The 18,769-nt window shown below is 45.3% G+C and overlaps 1 protein-coding gene across 7 annotated transcripts in view; it reads right to left on the reverse strand.

Moving 5' to 3' along the window:
* Positions 1–18,769, reverse strand: part of LAMB3 (laminin subunit beta 3) — a 69,021-nt gene that overhangs the window by 25,936 nt on the left and 24,316 nt on the right. For 3 of the 7 annotated variants that reach the window (XM_027776099.1, XM_027776101.1, XM_027776100.1), the window contains 5 exons: positions 18,192–18,386; positions 16,450–16,514; positions 15,251–15,405; positions 2,076–2,190; positions 1,237–1,310 (listed from right to left, as the gene is read on the reverse strand). In XM_027776099.1, the coding sequence (XP_027631900.1) occupies positions 1,237–1,310; positions 2,076–2,190; positions 15,251–15,405; positions 16,450–16,477 (372 nt within the window). In that variant the 5' untranslated portion in view covers positions 16,478–16,514; positions 18,192–18,386. Of the gene's footprint in view, positions 1–1,236; positions 1,311–2,075; positions 2,191–6,508; positions 6,589–15,250; positions 15,406–16,449; positions 16,515–16,700; positions 16,899–17,919; positions 18,057–18,191; positions 18,636–18,769 lie in introns of those variants that run through there. The other 4 variants (XM_006159318.3, XM_006159316.3, XM_006159319.3 and 1 more) reach the window with 4 other exon arrangements.

The raw sequence follows: 18,769 nt of genomic DNA on the forward strand, positions 1-18,769 counted from the left end.
CGCCTGGTCATTGCTGGCCTATGAAGACACATCTTCCCCTGGGCGCATTCTCTGACAACACCCTCAACCCCAACAAGACAGAGCAAGCCCAACGCCCCTTCCCATGCTCACCAACATCTCTTCCTACCAATATCAGAGCACACACCACATCTCATTACTAGTTCTTTGTCTATTTTCCTTACACACAGCAAAAAGCAACTTGAGGGACATGATTTAGTTTTATTCATTTTCTATCTCTAACAACTGGCACCAAATCTAATGTAAAATCAGTGCTTACTATTAGGTTATAGGGACATCATGACTTTCTTTTTTTATGCAAAAATGTGTCATGATTTTCTTAATGCCCCAATGCATACGTGGCAAAAATCCCCATAGACAAATTTATAGGCGAGTGATAATAAAGTAATGAGACTGTTTAACAGTATCCATTCAAATGAAAATTGTCCTTTAAAGCTGTCACCTTTGGAGACTGGGCATTGATTCAAACAATGCTGGCATTTCTCAAAATACTTTTGACCTTTCCTTGGGGAAAGGCTCTTAGAGCCAACTTCCTTAATTATGTAAGAAATTAGGTCCTATTACTTTTTAATCCAAGCTCACTTTAACTCTTGAAAAGTATGTCACCCTTCCTGATCATCTAACCTTACTAACCAAACTCAATCCTTGAATATTTGACTATTTCTGTAGGAAGAATAAAATAAAATCTCCAAAAAGGAGGGGGAAAAAACGACTTTCACAAATGAACAAAAACATTCCCTCCAAAAAGAGTAACTCAAAAGGCTACTCTAAGAGCAAAAACTGAAAGTACTGAATGAGTGGATTGTCTGCCAAGAGAACGCTTCTAAAGGCACAACTCTCACGTGGTAGACTAGCTCTCGGCTGCTCATTAAACTCACTCTCATCTGTGAAGTTGTTAGAACAGAGTACACCAAGAGTATTATGTGCAATAAGCACCCAGGCCCAGTGGAGTTGGTATGTGGCTGAACTGAATTAGATGGCTGAGAGTGAGGGATACACAGAGAAGCCAACCAAGACAGGGAACCTGGAGGTCCCACTGTTCTCCTAGAAATGAGTCCTCTGCTGTCGCCATGATACAGGCTCATGATAAGTGTCACCCCAGCATATGGTGCCATCACTCCCAACCTGGGGAGACAAAAACATTGTACCCCTCCATAGTTCCAAGCCCACATGGCCAGTGTTCCCTCCTCTATCCACTGCCATCCCCAGGAAACTCACCTTAAAATCCAACATAATGTCATGAAGCTGGAATCTCTTATCCAAGTCCAGCTGCAGAGAGACAGGGCTGACATCTGGAAGGACAAAAAGTAGGAACTTTAGGCTAGAGGTTTTCCACCTTCCCAGCCCTGAAAAAAAAGCCCTGGATTAGACTATCAGGAAGGAAACTGACAGAAGTCAGAAACTCTCTAACCTTGATTCTCTGATTTCCTTCTTGGAGAGGACAAGCACCAGAATGTCTCTACTTATATTTGCTACTTATATTTGCCCTATTTGTCATACAATAGGGCAGCAATAACCAATGATGTTCTGTGAGGCTGAATCGCATGAGAAGGTTCTGGGTTCATGTCTGGAAACATCCCTGACTGAACAAGGCATGTGTATGCCCGGGATCCAGGGCTGGTTGAGGCTAGAGGTAGATCAGAGCATCAATGCCCTATCGGGGTACTCTCTCTCTCTCTCTCTCTCCTCCTCCTCACAGAAGAAATAAATAACCATCACCTGATGCCTCTAATAATTTAGAGGGTTTCACTAGTCAGTTTGACACAGACTTGTTCCCAAAGCTCATTCCCTCACAACCCTACCCACTGAGATGAAGCAGAACGACATAAAGGCATTCTTCTCACCTCCCACCCCTTCCTTAACATACAGGGACCTCTTCTACCTATAATATCCAACATACCCCAAATACAGAGGCAAAAAGGCTCTGCTTGCTCACCACCCACGTCTACCACCTTAAGAAATGCCTAAGAAATCCCCAGAGTTTGAGGCTCCCTGCATCCAGCCCCATCTTGTGGCACCTCCACAAGTTTGGGCCACCATAAGTAGTATGCTCCTACCGTTCTGTGACTGCCACCAACGTGTGGGGCCTGAGGAGGAAGCCACGTTCTCCACTCGGTGACTGTTGTAATTGTGAGGCAGCCTGGAGTCACACTTGCAGCATTTTATCTGCCACTGCAGGAGAGGGGACAATAAGAGACTCAGACAAGGTCCTGACAGAATATCACTTGTGTCCTGAGAACCAGCACATCCGCTCCCTGCAAAGCCTGCCCTTAGGGATGGGCTGAGTTCATTAATAGACCAGGTGGGGTTAATCTCTTCAGACAGGTTAATGGGCATCTTTTAACTTAATCCCTTTGTGTTCCACCTATCAGCCCTGCTGACTAGACCAATGTCTTAGAATGAGCATCTCCAAACTGAGTAAATGCACTCTACAAATCAGTCCCAAAGATATTAAGTTAATATGCCAGGCCTATGCCTTGAATCAGAAAAACTCTTTGCCTACCACTCATCTTCCTTCTCCACAGCAGACAATGTTTGGAACAGCAGAGAACCAAGAAGGGGGCCCAGAAGTCCTAACTTCCACTCTACTTTCCCACTCACCTCCTAACTGCAAAATAAGAGAACTGTCCCTCAAATCGGTCCTTGGAGGCATCCCCATCATGTCTAAAAGTGCTTTATTAGACATTAGTTCTTTGAGCATTTAATGCTCAAATAATGGCTGACACGTGTGCGCTCTGTAAAATAGACCCACTGCCACCTCCCCACCGTATCCCACCCTTGTCATCACTGTCCTTGCCTGTTACATTCTTCTTCATGGCACGTATCTCTACTTCACATGGTGTGAATGTATTGGTTTGTTGTGTTTCTTCTTTTGGAATGTATACTCCATGAAGACAAGAACTGTTATATTCCTAGTGCTTAGAAAAGTGCTGACACAATAGTAGGTCCTCGTTAAATATGTATTGAGTGAATGAGTAGCAAATGTCAGCTGTTTTCATGAACATTATTGCTAGATACTCCCTTCTTGCATTCAAGCCGGTTTTTTGTTTGTTTCTTTGTTTTGTGTGTGTGTGTGTGTGTGTGTGTGTGTGTGTGTGTGTTTTAAGAGGTTTTTGCGCTCGCCAGAAAGACAGAGAAACAGAAAGCAAGAAATCATCCCCCCGCCCCCCCAGGAGGGATGACCATGCCGCAATCCCTTCTCTTCCATTCTCCTCTTGGGATCTTGGGCACGCATGAGCCCGTGTGAGTTTAAGCCACCGGGTCCAGGACTCAAACCACCACAGTTGACTACATGGGAGTCCAATGACATAACCATTATGTCAACTGCTGGTCCCACATTCAGGCAGTTTTAAAGGAAAGGTTGGCAGTGAGGAGGTAATAAAGTATTGCTATTAAGTGATGGAGTGCCCACCAGTGCCAGGTACTGTACTAGGAAGATGCAGTACAGTAACCTATTTAAACCTCACAATAATCCTATATGGTAAGTGGTATTAGTTCCATTTATAGGTGTGAAAGCTGAGACTCGAAGAGACTACAAGATTTTCCTGTAAACTGATCACCAACATAAGCACAAGAGAGGGTCCCTACACCCCTCCTTCCTTTCTCTCCCTCTTCTTCCCTCCCTCTCATCTCCTCATTTCTACTAGGAAACCAGCTGGGTGACAGACATTATAGGAAGCATGGTGAAGGGTAATGATCTCTGTCTTGTCCCATAGGCCCCCAGGAGGGCTTGGCCTGCCCTGAAGCTTTTTGTGGGGGAAGCCTAAGATGGAGAGAGCACTTTGGGAAAAACTCCAACCTCTCTGACCAACGCAGGTCAGTTACCACTGAGACTGGATATGAATCCTGACTGAAATACCCAAGCACTTAAAATAGTTCTTTCTGGGCAAGAAGAGGCTCTTGCTGGAGTCTGATCCCCTCTGGAAGCCTATTTTGATCCCTGGCAGTGAGCATGCCCTGCTCAGTGCTCTGCTCAGGCTCTCAGGGACAAATTTTTCCATTCCCCATCCTCTGTCCACACCCAGCACATGTCCTGAGAGAGACAAGGCCCAGCTGCCTCCGTGCAACCTGTCACCAGGGCTCTTGCCCCAGCCCTTCCCTAGCCATAAAGATGCCAGAAACAAGGCTCCTTCTTAGGGCCAGGGCACAGACTGCAGAAATGACCTGATATTGTCAAAAAATGGACTATTACATGATTATTTAAAACACTGGTTAGAGAAAAAATTTAATTGTAGGAAGGAATAATTACATTATAATGTTTTATGAAAGAAAGTTGAGCATAAACTTGTATATATGTTATTTCAAATCACAACATATTTTAAAATTCACTTTAAAAGTTTTGAAGGAAATATGCCAACATAGAGTGGGAAATCCTATAAAAGTGCTGATATTGGGACCAGCAGTTAGCATAATGGCTATGTCACTGGACTCCCATGTAGTCAACCGCGGTTGGAGTCCCGGACCTGATGGCTTAAACTCACGCTGGACACGTGTGCGTGCGTGCCCAAGATCCCGAGAGGAGAATGGAGGAGAAGGGATTTTGTTGTGGCCATCCCCCCCCGGGGGGGGGGGGAGCAGTGATTTCTCGCTTTCTGTGTCTCTCTCTCTCTCTGCCTTTCTGACGAGCGCATGCGCCCTATAGCAAAAACCTCTCAAAAAAAAAAGTAAAAAAAAAAAAGTGCTGATATTCAGCCATTGTGACCTATGAAATCGCAACTGCATACAGTTCACTCTAGTACCTCTGTGTAGTGGGTTTATAAGAGATTCTCCTGCTTTGTTATTTTAAAAATATGTTTAAACTTTTATACCTCAAATATATATTCATTTCTTAAAAATTATTGCTAGAAGGCAAGTGAGAGACAGAGAGGGAGAAAGCACCCCCATGGAGTGTGGTCACACCACAATCCCTTCTCCATTTCTTCATGACACATACATGACTGGGATTCAAATACTGTAGTCAGCCATGTGGGATCCAGCTCCCTTAACACTAGGCCAGGAGCCCAGTTCTATATTAACGTTCATATTCAGAAATATAGACAGTACTATAAAATTAAACTAAGAACATCCCATAGGCTGAATACAAGCCTACTCCCCCAGTCTTCGTGGTGATTGCCTGAAGTCACTCAAGCCTTGTCCACATTCGCCCCACGTGCGCAGGGCCTGACGGCTTTGAAAACTATGTGCAGCTCTCACAGTAACATAGCTAAAGGAAGGATTGATCTCAGTCCTTAGGCACAGGCTCAGCCAACAGGCTGGAGACAAGTATTTTAAGTATCTCTGCTTGTCAACTATCTAGCATGAAGGAAGCCTGAAATAGAGCAGCTTATGGCAGAAGCCTGGCAGAAGCCCACATGAAGACAAGCTGCCAATTTCTTCCTTCCTTTGGGCCTCAGTTTCCCTTTCTATCTTATTCCTGTATTATACATGGTATTGTACATACATAGGTGAGCCTAAATGTATGTATGCATGGTGTGATCCTCAGTGGAAGGCTCTTCCTCTCACATGTGGTATATGCCTCCGTCTCTCCCAGCTGCAGCTGTGTCCCACTCCAGGGTTACTTGGCCAGCATTCTCCTGGCTGTGCTGCCCTAGAGACACAGCACCATTATCAATTCAGCCTGTCAGGCCTCCAGCCAGTTTGGCTTCAACCTACACTCCAGCTGGAAAGGCTGGACCTTGTCCCTTATCATGGAGTTTTCTAGAAGCTCAGCAGTCTGGCTGGAAGACAAACCCTCCCGGAGAGCCAAGGGAGGGCAAAGAAACAGGCAGGAGCCAGTAGAGTCCTGAAGCACAGCAGAGAGGGGTGGAAGAGGAAGCTGCATGTAAATCAAAGCTCTGTGCCTTTGCAGAGCACAGAGCTATTAGGTCATCAAGAAAGTCATGACGTATTTTTCTGTTTTTCTATGCAAAAATGCATCATGACTTTCCCAATGACCAATAATTCTGGGGGAAGTGGGAAAACAGGCTCTGGTTATACATGGCACAGCTCCCTCCAGTGGGTGAGCTGGGGGATACCTGTGTCCATCCAAGATGACACAGTCATGGTTATGGCCACCAGCCAGGGTCAAAAGAAAGGAAGCCAGGACAAAAAAAAAAAAAAAAACAAACCCCAGCTACTTTCAAGACTTCCTCCATTTCAGCTTCCTTATTAGTAAAATAAGGAGTTAGGATTCAGGGATTATGACCACTGAAGACCCTCTGCCCAGACTTCACCCTCCTGCCCCCCAGATTTAGCTAAGAGCCAGACAAGCCAATCAGCAGCCATCTGTATTTGAGTTCTGAGCAGCCCCATTCAGGGATTATGACCACCAAAGACATTCTACCCAGACTTCACCCTCCTGCCCCACCCCCCAATTCTAGCTAGGAGCCAGGTTAGAGCACCCTACTTATTCTCTCTGTCTCTCTCCATCTCTCTCTCTCTCTATTTAATTTTTTTTTTAATTTTTAAATTTCTTTCCTCTCTGCCACTCTTTTGTCTTGCTAATTCCTACCTTTCTTCCAGACCCCATAGGACAAGCCAATCAGCAGCCATCTCTATACTTGAGTTCTGAGCAGTTTTCATTTCTTGACAAAAAAAAATTTTTTTTTCTTTTTTTATTGTTTTTGTCTTTTTTTCTTCCTCTTCTTTGGTTTTTCCTCTTTCTTTTTTTCTTTTTTTTTTTTTTTTTTTTTTTTGCCTTTCTCACTTTTCTGCTCAGCCTCCACACACTGATTTTCTAGACAGGTCTGGTACTCAGTAGCCAAATATCTGAATACTTTTAGGGTCAGATTAATTTTTAATTTTCATTGAATCAGCTGTGCAAAGGGAGAAAAACAGTGCTTTTTAAAGACTGCAGTTTGCCTCCTCCTGCATTCTTCTGAATGCTCAGATTTAACTCCAAAAACTAGGAAAACAATGTATAATCTACCAGATTACCAGAAACCACCACAGAGGCACAAGAAATATGAGAAACCAAGAAAATATCTCTCCTCTAAGGGAAAAGAATAGCTCCTCTTCCTCCACAGAGAATCTGAAAGAGAAGATAGACATCATAAAAAAAAGAATCATACTGAATTGTTAGAGATGAAGACTGGAATACAGGAAATCAAAGCTTCCCTTCAAAATACCAAACACAGATTAGATCATGCAGAAGATCGAATCTCAGATGTAGAAGATAGAATCTCTGACCTAGAAAAATTCACCAAAAAGACTGAAAATATAACCAATAAAAATGAGAATAACAGACAAGTAATACTAGATACCATTAAACGCCCAAACATCTGGATCATCAATATCCCAGAGTTGAAGAAATTAATAAGGGCATTGATAATTGATTCCATGAAATCCTGGAAGAAAACTTTCCAAACCTAGAGAGGCACTCAAATATCCCTCAAATATCCACACTCAAGAAATACAAAGCATCCCACATAGAATCAACCCAAGAAGATCTTCCCCCAGGCACATCATAGCCAGGTTGACCAAAACTACAGAGATAAGATACTAAACTTGGGGGGTGGGCGGGGGAGAGGCATGGAAAACAACTGTACATACCAGAAACCGTGTGGGAGAAGAGGAGGAATTGGCAGAGGGTGAGAGGCAGGGAATCAAGAGGGGGGAAAAAAAAGTAAAATATATAAGAAACAAGAAATAGAAAATTATTTGTTAATGATAATATGTATGGTAATATCCTTGATTGAGCCAATGTATTCTGGATGGAAAATCTCATTTTGTATACTGGATTGATATACCGTGAATGACTGTAAATTAATTAACTAATTAATTTGATAATTAATTTTTAAAAAATTATGATAAGACAAAGGGAATAGGCTGTTATGGTAATAAACTGGGGGAATCTAGCATAAATAAATAAATAAACAAAAATTTAAAAAGGAGTTAGATGAGATAATAAAGTTCCATCTTGCTCCCAATATGCTAGTTGGATTCTCACTCCAGCTTATCCACCCAGAGGTTAAAGACATTCTCAGCCAGTGCACTAGGAACAGGAGAAAAATAAGACCTCAAGCCAGATGCTGTGCCGGAGAAACACTCTCCCCACAAAGAGAGCAAGGGGAAAAGAAATCTCAGGCCTTTGGTCAGCAAGGCTGTCAGTAGATAACACAGGGATCCACAGGCCTCAGCATTTCTATGTCAATGGAGATCTCAGGAAAATTCAAAAGTCAAGGTCAAAATGGGGTGGGAGAAGAGAAGAGTATAGAGAAAGATAATAATAGAATAAATAGAGAGGCATGACATTAGTAGGACACAGATATGGTTTATTACCTGTTGACGACGTGTATAGTATTCTCAACTGGATGGTCTGAGAAGTATTTCATGTTGGGTAAAGTCTTTTTACAAGCAAAATGAGAAGTAGTGATTGACTGTTTAAAAAAATAATTGGAATAATGATAATGATGATCGGGAAAAATAATGAAAAGCTATTGGATTATGAAATGGGGATTTTAATGTCTCTGTATTGACTGATATGCATGGTATTCCTTCTGGAAAATGAAATGTAATACATTGTAAAGTTATATGTGATTCAATGTAATATAAACAAGATTATGATGATAATAAATTAAAAAAAGTAAATTAAAAAAAAAGTCAAGGTTTACTGAAGGTGGCAGGTGAGAGGAGGCTCATTTGAGGTATTTTCAATTTTATCTCCTTCCTTATCATAAAGTGAAATTATGAGCAAAGCCTTAATTCAGCACAGCCCTTATCCCCACGCAATGTAAGTTCAGAGAGTCCCTTTCTAAAGCTAATTATAAACACAGTGTATATCGCACACCCCAGAATAACACTACACCAGCCTTCCTCTTGAGCACTGTACATATCATTCTTCCAAAATCCCTGAGATAGGTGTAGTACACTTTATACGTGGTGAGTATCCCTATTTTACAGATTAGGGGACTGAGTCTTAGAATTTAAGAAATGTCTGGGGCCAGTAGGTGGCATGGTGGTTAAGGCACTGGACTCTCACATGCTGACTGTGGTTCCAGCATTGAACTCTCACATGGCCAACTAAGGTTCCAGTCCCAGACCTGGTGGCTTGCTCTCTCTCTCTCTCTCTCTCTCTCTCTCTCTCTGTCTGTCTTTCTCCCTTTCTGTTTCTCTGTGGTAAGTGTACATGCTCTATAGCAAATTTTAAACATAATAAATAAAATTAAATAAATAATTATTTTTTATAAAGGAGAATTTTTTAAATATGTCCACACTCAGAAAGGTAGGAAGGGATGAAGCAGAAATTTCTGTCCCAGGCTATCTGACTCCAAACCTACCTGTACCATTCTGATCCAAGGGACACAGAAGTCATACAGCAATCTTTGGAAATTGCAAGGACTAGAGCTGGTTTTTAGGACCTGCTCCACTTCCCCTGCCCAGGGAAGGGCAGCTCAACACTAGCACAGATCTCTCCAGAAACAGAGATGTTACCCTGAGCTGATTTGTGTGCCTGTGACCTCTGCAGGTTCTTCTAGTGACAATGGCTCCACAACCCCTGCCATGGCCATAGGCAGAAAGCAGAAGACTTGCAAAGACCCAAGACAGTGTCCAGAGGCTTCTGTGGATCTGAATCCCCAGAGTCATGGAGTGAAAGTCCAGGCCAGCAAAGTTATAAGGCATCCAGGTTTGTCTCTAACCCTTCCATTATACTTTTGCCCTCTCTTCTCTACTTTTAATCTATACACTCTACTTCATAGCCCATAGCAATTAGGACTCAAGAAGCTTCTATTCCATTAGTCCAAGTTTTACCTCTCTCTGATAGAACTTCTTTCCCCTCAATGCCCCTCTCATTTTATTTATCTCCTCAAAAATAATTCATCGTGGGTCTTACTCTCCTGGGACCCTTTGCAAAAGTCACAGCTAAGTTTCTGATAAACAGACTCTTGCTGAGGTATGAATGATTGATCATAGATGGATATGGCCCCTTCTCCAAGGGCATTTGCACTTTGTTTTTAATTTGCTATAGAATGTGTGTGCTTACTGGAGAGAGACAGAGGCAGAGAAAGAAAGAGAGAAATCACCACCCTCCCTCTGCCCCCCGCTGCCAAGAAAGATGACAACAATTCTTTCCTTGCAAGTCTTTCTCCTCCATTCTACTCTTGGGATTTGGGGCATGTATACACATGCAGCTGGTATGTCCAGGACTCAAATCTCACAGTGGCCATGTGAGTTCCAGATGCCCAAACACTACACCACCTGGCTGGTCAGTGGAGTGTTTGCTTTTAAAGCAAGGGATTCAGCCATCCTTCTTCCAAAAGAGCTCACTCCCAATGATAAGAGCTTCAGATGTTTTAGATCTGCTTATAGCTTCTAGAAAATAGGAAAGCAGATTTTTGGCCAGAAATAGGCTCAAAGACCTGTGCAGGCAGAGTCCAGGGATCACAACACATATATGAAAACGTTCTGTTACATTAGTCTTCCCAAAGTTCAAGAAGACAATCATCAAACAAAGAAAAGCAGTGGCTATTGGAATGTGTGAAGGTTTATATTTGTGTGTGTGTGTATGTGTGTGTGTGTGTGTGTGTGTGTGTGTGTGTGTGTATTAGGGGGAAGAGCCCTCCAACTGGTTACTGTTTCTCTCGTTTGCAAGAGATAACAATGACAGCCCTTGGTCTACACAGTTAGTTAACCTGAGGAATGTGCTGTGTAAGACTGTAATTAAGGCAATGGGGTAGTTAAGTTTCCTCAGAAAGGGAGGGAATGTGGATAAATAAGGCATTTAGGGAAGCAGACACAACATCAGAGAGATAATGTCAGGAGCAGAAATCAGGGCTGAAAATCTTCTAGACAAAACCCACTAGTTCCTAAGGAGTTTGTACTAGCCCAGAGAGAACAAAAAAGTGGGGCTCAGTCTTGTCAGCACTCAACCTGAGAGAGGCTATGGCAGACCATCAAGGTCACACACAGCCCAGCAGTCTCTAGGAAGCAGGCAGAGTCACCAGAGCTGAACAGACAATAAAGGTTAACTGACCCAACTCCCTCATTTCATAAATGGGGATCTAGTGAGGACACATGACTTTCACAAGGTCTCATCCCTATTCTAAGTGTCAGAATCAGAACCAGAATCAGAGTCTTCAACCCCAATCTGAGATACTTTGCTGACCATGACATCCTGTGGCTCTCCAACAACCCACTGCCAATCAGACCGGCAGCTCTTACCTTGGGAGGCAGAGAGTGGCCTGACCCCAGGATGGGTCAATTTTGGTGAGGAATGCAAGTGTGTGTCCTCATAGGAAATGCTCAGGAGGGTGGTTTGCAGATGGGCAGCCTCTGCACACGTGCAGACATAGCCACAGCAGGTGGGGACAGTGAGTTAGCAACTGCCAGGCACCATGCCAGGGGTCACTTTGCACATTTTTAAATACAGTCCTCAAAACAACCTCTTGAAATGAGAACAGTCATTACTCCCATTTTCTAAATGAGACTCAGGGATAGCAAATGAGGGTCAGGAGGTATCATAGAAATTTTCATCCATACTTTGACATTGAAGGAATGAGATTATAGTGAGTTTACCCAGAAGTTATCTAAGAGCTTGAAGAAGGAGAACAAAGGACAGGGTGGAGCTGTGGCCTCAGGCTATTCTTATAAAAACTAGTTCAGACCCAAGCCCCAAGAGTTTATGGGTCATCATTGAGGAAGGCAGGCCCAGAAGAGAAAAGTTGATGAGGTAGAAGAGGAGGTTCCATGAGGCAAAGCTGGCCAAGTTCTATGTCCATTGCAAGGGTTGCAACATAGACCAAAATCCACAGAAGCAAGTCATTGAGGCAGATAGGATTTAAGCACTGAGAAATATTAGGCAGAGGAGGTAACGTGCAAACACACTAAGAAGGGCCCACAGAAAAGGAGCTATGGTCACGGGACAGGAACTAGAAGAGAGAACCTTGGAGCTGGACCAAAGCTCTACTGCTCCTTCAACTTCCATTCTGCTGAATCCCATGTTTGTCAGCTAGGGGAGGGGATGGAAGTGAGCATGGCAGAAATGTCCAAGTGTCCATTGCACTTGCACCCACGCCACACCAGGAGGCAGGCAGCAGGTACTGGGTGATTTTGAACCAGGCTCAGGACCTGCCATGTCATGGAAATAGAACAGAGGCACTAACTAGAGGCCTTGACTGAAGGGGGTGGGTGGTGTGTTGGTGGGGGGAAGGACTGATAAATATGGGTGAGGGTGGACAGCTGTGGCTGTCCAGTACATTCTGTCCTTTGCTACTTAGAGAATTCGGTGTCTATGTCTTTCCACCAGAAGTTTGAGGTCCCAGCATGTACACAAATCTTCCCAATACCTCACAGAGATAACAAGAGCTACCTCATGGGGTACTGTGAGAATTAACTAACATAATTGAGATAATTTGTAACAAAAAAAACTCTTGGTATGATGCCTGGGACACATAATATATCCTTGCATTGTAGTTGCTATTAGCAATTGCATTTAATAACAAAATAAAATTTTAAATTGAAATTAGAACTAAACAGAATTAAGATCTGTGCCTATTTTATCACAATGACACTGTACCTGGGGAAGACTGAGGGTCCATCTGTACAGGGGACTAGCAGGGAGTCTCTATGTCTTTAGTTTATGTATTCATTGCTGGAACAAATAGCCTCTGAGAGGGGAAAGCACATAAGAGAGAGGAGAAGGAAAATTAAACAAGACAGAGGGGCAGAAGGCAGAGGCACAGATGCCTATGGTTATAGACAGAGGCTGGTTGTAGATAGTCAGCTCTTTCCCAAAAAATGTTGGAACCAAAGAGGGACCCTAAAGACCATCTCATCTAACACTTATGGAAGAAAAGAATGAGATTTAGATGGATTATACCACAAGTTAGTGGCAGACTTGAAACTACACATCACCTTCAAGATGTTCCCATCCTTTGCCTTGTCCAAGAGGCCACATGAGTTTATTGCCCCCTTACAAAAAGAAAAGATGAGCCAGTTTTCTCAGCTTTCATGGCAGAAAAATAGCTGAAATAGATCCATCCCAAAAATTGCAAGAGTCTAGACTTTCTTTTGTAAGAACTCTGTTTTGCTCTCAGGGGGCTGTTTATGAGCAGGGAAGGCTATTGGCTCCCTGGGATATCTGAGAGGGACAGAGTGGGCCAGGATGAAGTGCCAGGCTGAGGGACAGAGGCTGTTCAGACACAGCTGGGAGCAAAGTGCATCCCAGTCCAGGCACATCTGATCTCTCCTTACTTCTCCACTCAGAAGGTGAGACACTCTAAGGAAGGAAATCAGCAGGTACCTCCCAAAAATTGTCAGCATATGATTTTGGGGTATGTGGGACGAGGGCAGCTAAAATGACTATTGCCTAGAAAGCTCAATACTGCCAGGTCCCCTGATGTTTATGAAGTAATCTGGGCCCAAGGGAGTACTCTCCTGATGTTGGCCTTCTTACTCAACCCCGTCTAACGAGCTTTCCCATGTCCAAGTAGGTGAGATGTAGAAACCACAGCCTTCTCTGCTCAGCACTTCCAAAGTCACTGCCCAGTATTATCTGTGATTAAACATAGCCAAGAGAACACTAGACGTGCAGAGAAGCCTTAACCAAGGCCATATCAGATACCACCTTCAGGGGCCGGAGGGCAAGGACAGGGTAAATGACAAATAATCCGAGTCTCCTTCCTAGCAATCAATCTCACTCACTCACTGTCTCTCTCTCTCTTTTCTCCAAATGCTGCAGAGACTCAGAATAAACCCATCCATCCCCTGTGTAAGCCTTTGTTTCAAGAGCAGCAAAATGGCTGAATGAGGCAGCTTGAAAACAAGAAAATACCCAGTGATTTCAACCTTGGGAAACGCCAGGAGCAATGGAAGTTCCCACTTTCATGGAGAGGAAATGGAAAGCAAACCTTGTCACCTCCTCCCCCATCTCCCAGGTCTGTATGTTCTAACACATCTTTCTGGCCCACCTTGCCTGGGCCACTAAGACATGTGAACCAATGAGGTTGAGAGATGAGCAAGTTGGTTCTTTATACACAACAGTAGCAAGACATAAAAGATACAGTCTAGCCTACAATCAAATATTCTCCTGCTAGTTCTGCCTCCACCCATACTCCAAGACTGGCCAAAATGATGGTGGCAACTGAAGGACAATAGCACAATAGCACAATAGCACAACACGGTTCATGCCATAGCAAGAACATAGTTCAGAGCACATTCCAGCACCCATGCTCCGCCAGCCTGAATGCCCTCTGCAATGACATTCGACTACACACCTAAAAGTTGACATTGTCTATTTACCAATTCCCAGGACTTGAAAAGCTACCCTGTCTATACCCAAGGGTTGAGAACACTCTGACTTTATCCGGCAGAAGAGAGAAATGAGCTATTCAGTTAACTCTGAGGGCACTTTCTCTTATCCATCCATCTTGTAAATCTCTTAGAGGTAGTGATCCAGCCTTATTCCTTTCTTAGACTTCCTCATCGAGCGGAGTGCACAGGGCTTGGCCTACACCAAGTCCACTCAAAGTATTCAGTGTACAAAAGGCAGGCCCATCTGCCCCATCCATTCCACTTTCCTCTGGTCCTGGAGGTCATAGACGTAGGACGTACCTCACCGTAGTGGGTGCCATCTCCCAGGTCTGTATGTTCTAACACATCTTTCTGGCCCACCTTGCCTGGGCCACTAAGACATGTGAACCAATGAGGTTGAGAGATGAGCAAGTTGGTTCTTTATACACAACAGTAGCAAGACATAAAAGATACAGTCTAGCCTACAATCAAATATTCTCCTGCTAGTTCTGCCTCCACCCATACTCCAAGACTGGCCAAAATGATGGTGGCAACTGAAGGACAATAGCACAATAGCACAATAGCACAACACGGTTCATGCCATAGCAAGAACATAGTTCAGAGCACATTCCAGCACCCATGCTCCGCCAGCCTGAATGCCCTCTGCAATGACATTCGACTACACACCTAAAAGTTGACATTGTCTATTTACCAATTCCCAGGACTTGAAAAGCTACCCTGTCTATACCCAAGGGTTGAGAACACTCTGACTTTATCCGGCAGAAGAGAGAAATGAGCTATTCAGTTAACTCTGAGGGCACTTTCTCTTATCCATCCATCTTGTAAATCTCTTAGAGGTAGTGATCCAGCCTTATTCCTTTCTTAGACTTCCTCATCGAGCGGAGTGCACAGGGCTTGGCCTACACCAAGTCCACTCAAAGTATTCAGTGTAGGCAGGCCCATCTGCCCTGCCCCATCCATTCCACTTTCCTCTGGTCCTGGAGGTCATAGACGTAGGACGTACCTCACCGTAGTGGGTGCAGTAGGTCTCAGGCTTGGTCAGCCCACAGGTGGATGAAGCTCGGAGAAATTGGGTCCTCCCAATGAGTAGGTCCCCAACAGGAGGATAGCAGGCCCCACGGGAGCAGGCTTGCTGGGCACACAGGAGGCCGGGCAAAGCTGAAATCACAGAATGGTGCTGGGGTACAGTCCAGAGAGAAGATGGCCCAGTCGGCCACCCCAGAATCCCTCAGGGGAGCTGACATTGCCAAGACTAGACCCTCTCCTTCTCTTACAGTCCCATGCACTGCTGGCAGTAATGACTGTCATCCAGATAATGTTAGATTTCAAAAGCCAACTTCATATTATATAAACTTAAATTTGAAAAGGAGAGGTAAAAACACTAACAACTAAAAACCACAGGTAATCCCAAAATGTGGCATCTATAATGTGGCTTTTAGAATCAAGCTGGAGACACATACTCAGTCACCAGGACATGGCACACAAGTCTCTTCTGTAGCAGGCCTTTGCTGGCAGCCCAGAGGAAGGTTGATGACCTAGCCGTTTGTAGAACATTGAGAAAGGTCTGTGTTCTCTTTGCTCTTTTATCTGCAAAGTTGGCCCAGCTGCACCTGGTGAGTGCCCAGCACCAATTCACTGGAAACTCAAGAACTAAAGCCCTGGTGGCTCTGGAGCTGGCTTAGAGTAAAAGCATAGGAAATAAACTGTGTGGGGACTCAGAAAACCTCAAACCACCCTCAGTAGGAGGCTCAGCCAAGGTGGTACAGGGAGTAAGGGTGCCACTGTGTGATGCTGGAGCCACAGGAGAAGTCCCTACGTTCGGTTTGAACATGCCAGGCATGCCCTCAAGCATGTGTCTAAGCACATCCATGATCCTGACTTGCCGGAAGGTTAGGAGAAGGATCATGGTATAGAGACCCTGTAGAGGCGTGTATGTGTATGTGTGTATTCCAAAACAAAATAAATAACTTTAAAAATAAAAAAGATAAGACAGTAACCTTTTAAGAGAAGAAGAGAATTTTTTTTCCTCAAAGTCCAAAGGAATGGGAAAATCTCCATCCTCAGCTGCAAAGTATTCCAAATCTGAGACACTACAGGGTGACAGGTAACACTCACATGTTGGCAACCTAAACTCTCCTGCTGCCTGTGCTGTCACCCCCCAGCTGTATAGCAGAGCCTGAAAGGATGGGAAGGGATACTTACCAAAACACAGGAGAAGAAGTGGTGTCATCTTCAGTCAATGGGGTGGTCCCCAGAGAGGACCTCACCTGAGACAGAGCAAAGCAGCCAGGGTGAGATAATGCAAACCCCAAGAGCAAACTAGCCTGTTTTCTGTTTCTGGACTCTTGTTTTTTTGGGAAATCTTTACTTGGGGTCTGGACCTAGGGCACTTCTGAGCAGCAGGTACACTGGTAGCCAAAGGTTTGGAAAATGCTAGAGCCCTAGATTCCTACCTGCTGGCATGGGACTCACTGGATACCCTAGAAAAAGTCCATCCCCTCCCAGCCTTTGGATTCCTCTTCTGAAATGGATGGAGAGAAGACTGACACTGCCCTACCCCACATGGCCATAAGGATAACACAGAGAGCTGGAAGGGGTAGAGCCATTTAAAGGAGAAGGGTGCAGGGAGGTCCAGGCCTTATTCCTTCCCCAAGAGTGTGCACTGGCTTCTCTCAGGGCCTGAACCTATAGCCTCAACCCAACTCAGCCCACAGGCCCAAAGGTGAAAGTGTCAAAGTGCCTGAGGGCCTGGAGGCAAGCCCACTCCTGCCACTGGCATGGTCTCCAAGACCACACAGGGCCACTCTGAGTTTGAGGCAGTGGTGGCCACAAACCTAAACTAAGCAGATGGTTGGGATGCAACAGGGAGTGAGGAGGGCCTGGCAGACTTTTTTAAAAAGTGAGTGAGGATCTCATCTGAACTGGAAGCAGTCCCCAATGTCTCCAGCTAGGGACTGGAGCTAAAGGACAAGGGAGAGGCTGGGAGGACACAAAGCAGGGATTCAAAGGAGGCTGTGGATGGGTATTTGAAAGTCGCTGTGGGGTCCAAGAGGCATGCCTGCCTTGTCAAGGCATGCCCCATCCTTGTTCGTGCAGCACCTTGGATGGGACGCTCGCTCTGCTCTGATAGCCTCACGGTCCTTTGGCTGGGGTGGAGGGATTGGAGGGTTGGCAAGGCAGGGGTAGGGGGAAAGTGGGGGAACACCTGGCACCTTTAAGTCATGAGTCCCAATGCTTCAAACTTTTTCTTTCTAATCCCCTACTAGGAGAGTCGGGAGGGGACCTGTAACCTGGAGTCTCAAGATTAATGATGGCCTAGGAGAGATTTTCGTCCAGGGCTCCCTCTGCTCTCCCATCCCCCAGGAAGTCCACCTGAAACTAGGCTTTCTGAGCCAGGCTAGCCCACCCTTTCCACTTCTCTTTTGTGCTCAACCCCAAATCTAAACCTGCTTTCATCTAAGTCATCGGGACACTTATCAGATGTGAAAAAGCAATCCAAACAGTATCAGACATTTTAACCTGGCTTGTGGAGGTGAACTTACTCAGGTGAGCTCTCAGGGAGAGGAATGAATCGGCCCTGTCTGAGATGGAGGCCAGGCACCCTGCGATATGGCCCTCCTTCTTCACCCGGGGCCCCTCCACCCCCCGGGAAGGTGAAGGCAGGTAACCTACCTTGTTCCGTGCTGCTTGCTGTTCTTTCTCCAGATTGCCTCTGTGAGAGCACCCCCTGAATGTGGGGGTTTCCTCTCCTGGCTCCAAGTTTTTAAACAGCAGTCTCACCTCTAAGACTCCCTGGCTGGGCGTAGCCCACTGCAGGGCAGGGCTCAGGAATCTGGCAGCCGTCACGTCACGCCCTCTGTCGTCACTGAACCCCCACCCCGCAGGACAGGACCAGGCAAGTGGGTTGGTCCCAGCAACCTCACAGCAAGCTCTGTGGTGCTCACCTGTCTGTGGGTGCCAGGAGGCTGGAGGGGGCACCGTATGCTGGAAGCGCCGGACAGATGTTGGTGGCCATGAGAAGACAGGATTTCTGGCATGGTCAGTGCTCTCACGTTTGTGCCAGGCACTGTGCTTGGTACTTTCTCCAGGCCGGTAGAGCTCAGCTTTCTCTTGTGTGCTGGACCACCCTGGACAGAAGACTAGGCAGGAAACACAAAGTTCAGAGCTAGCATATTGAGTATGAAAGCCCTGAACATGTCACTGGGCTGGAAGGTGAGAAGACATAAACATACAGAACCCTGGAAAGCACCAGGCCTCTCCTGAGGGAAAAAAAAAGGTGGAAATCCCCAGCTTCTTGGGGAATTTGGAGGCTCCTTAAAAGGCAACAGTTCATCAGGAAAGGGTCAAAGCTCAGCCCGCCCAAGGAGAGCTTAAGAGGAATGAACAGAGTAGCTCTAAATGCCTCCCCTGCGGTGGGCTCCCTTGGCTGGCAGGGCTGGCAGGGAGCCCAGGACAGGTAACTACCTGTGAGTCACTGCCCCCAGCCACAGGGAAGGCTGGTGTTCTGGCCCCTCCCTCCTGG

This window comes from Tupaia chinensis, unplaced genomic scaffold, assembly GCF_000334495.1.
Source record: "Tupaia chinensis unplaced genomic scaffold, TupChi_1.0 Scaffold000627_1, whole genome shotgun sequence".
Taxonomy (NCBI): domain Eukaryota; kingdom Metazoa; phylum Chordata; class Mammalia; order Scandentia; family Tupaiidae; genus Tupaia; species Tupaia belangeri.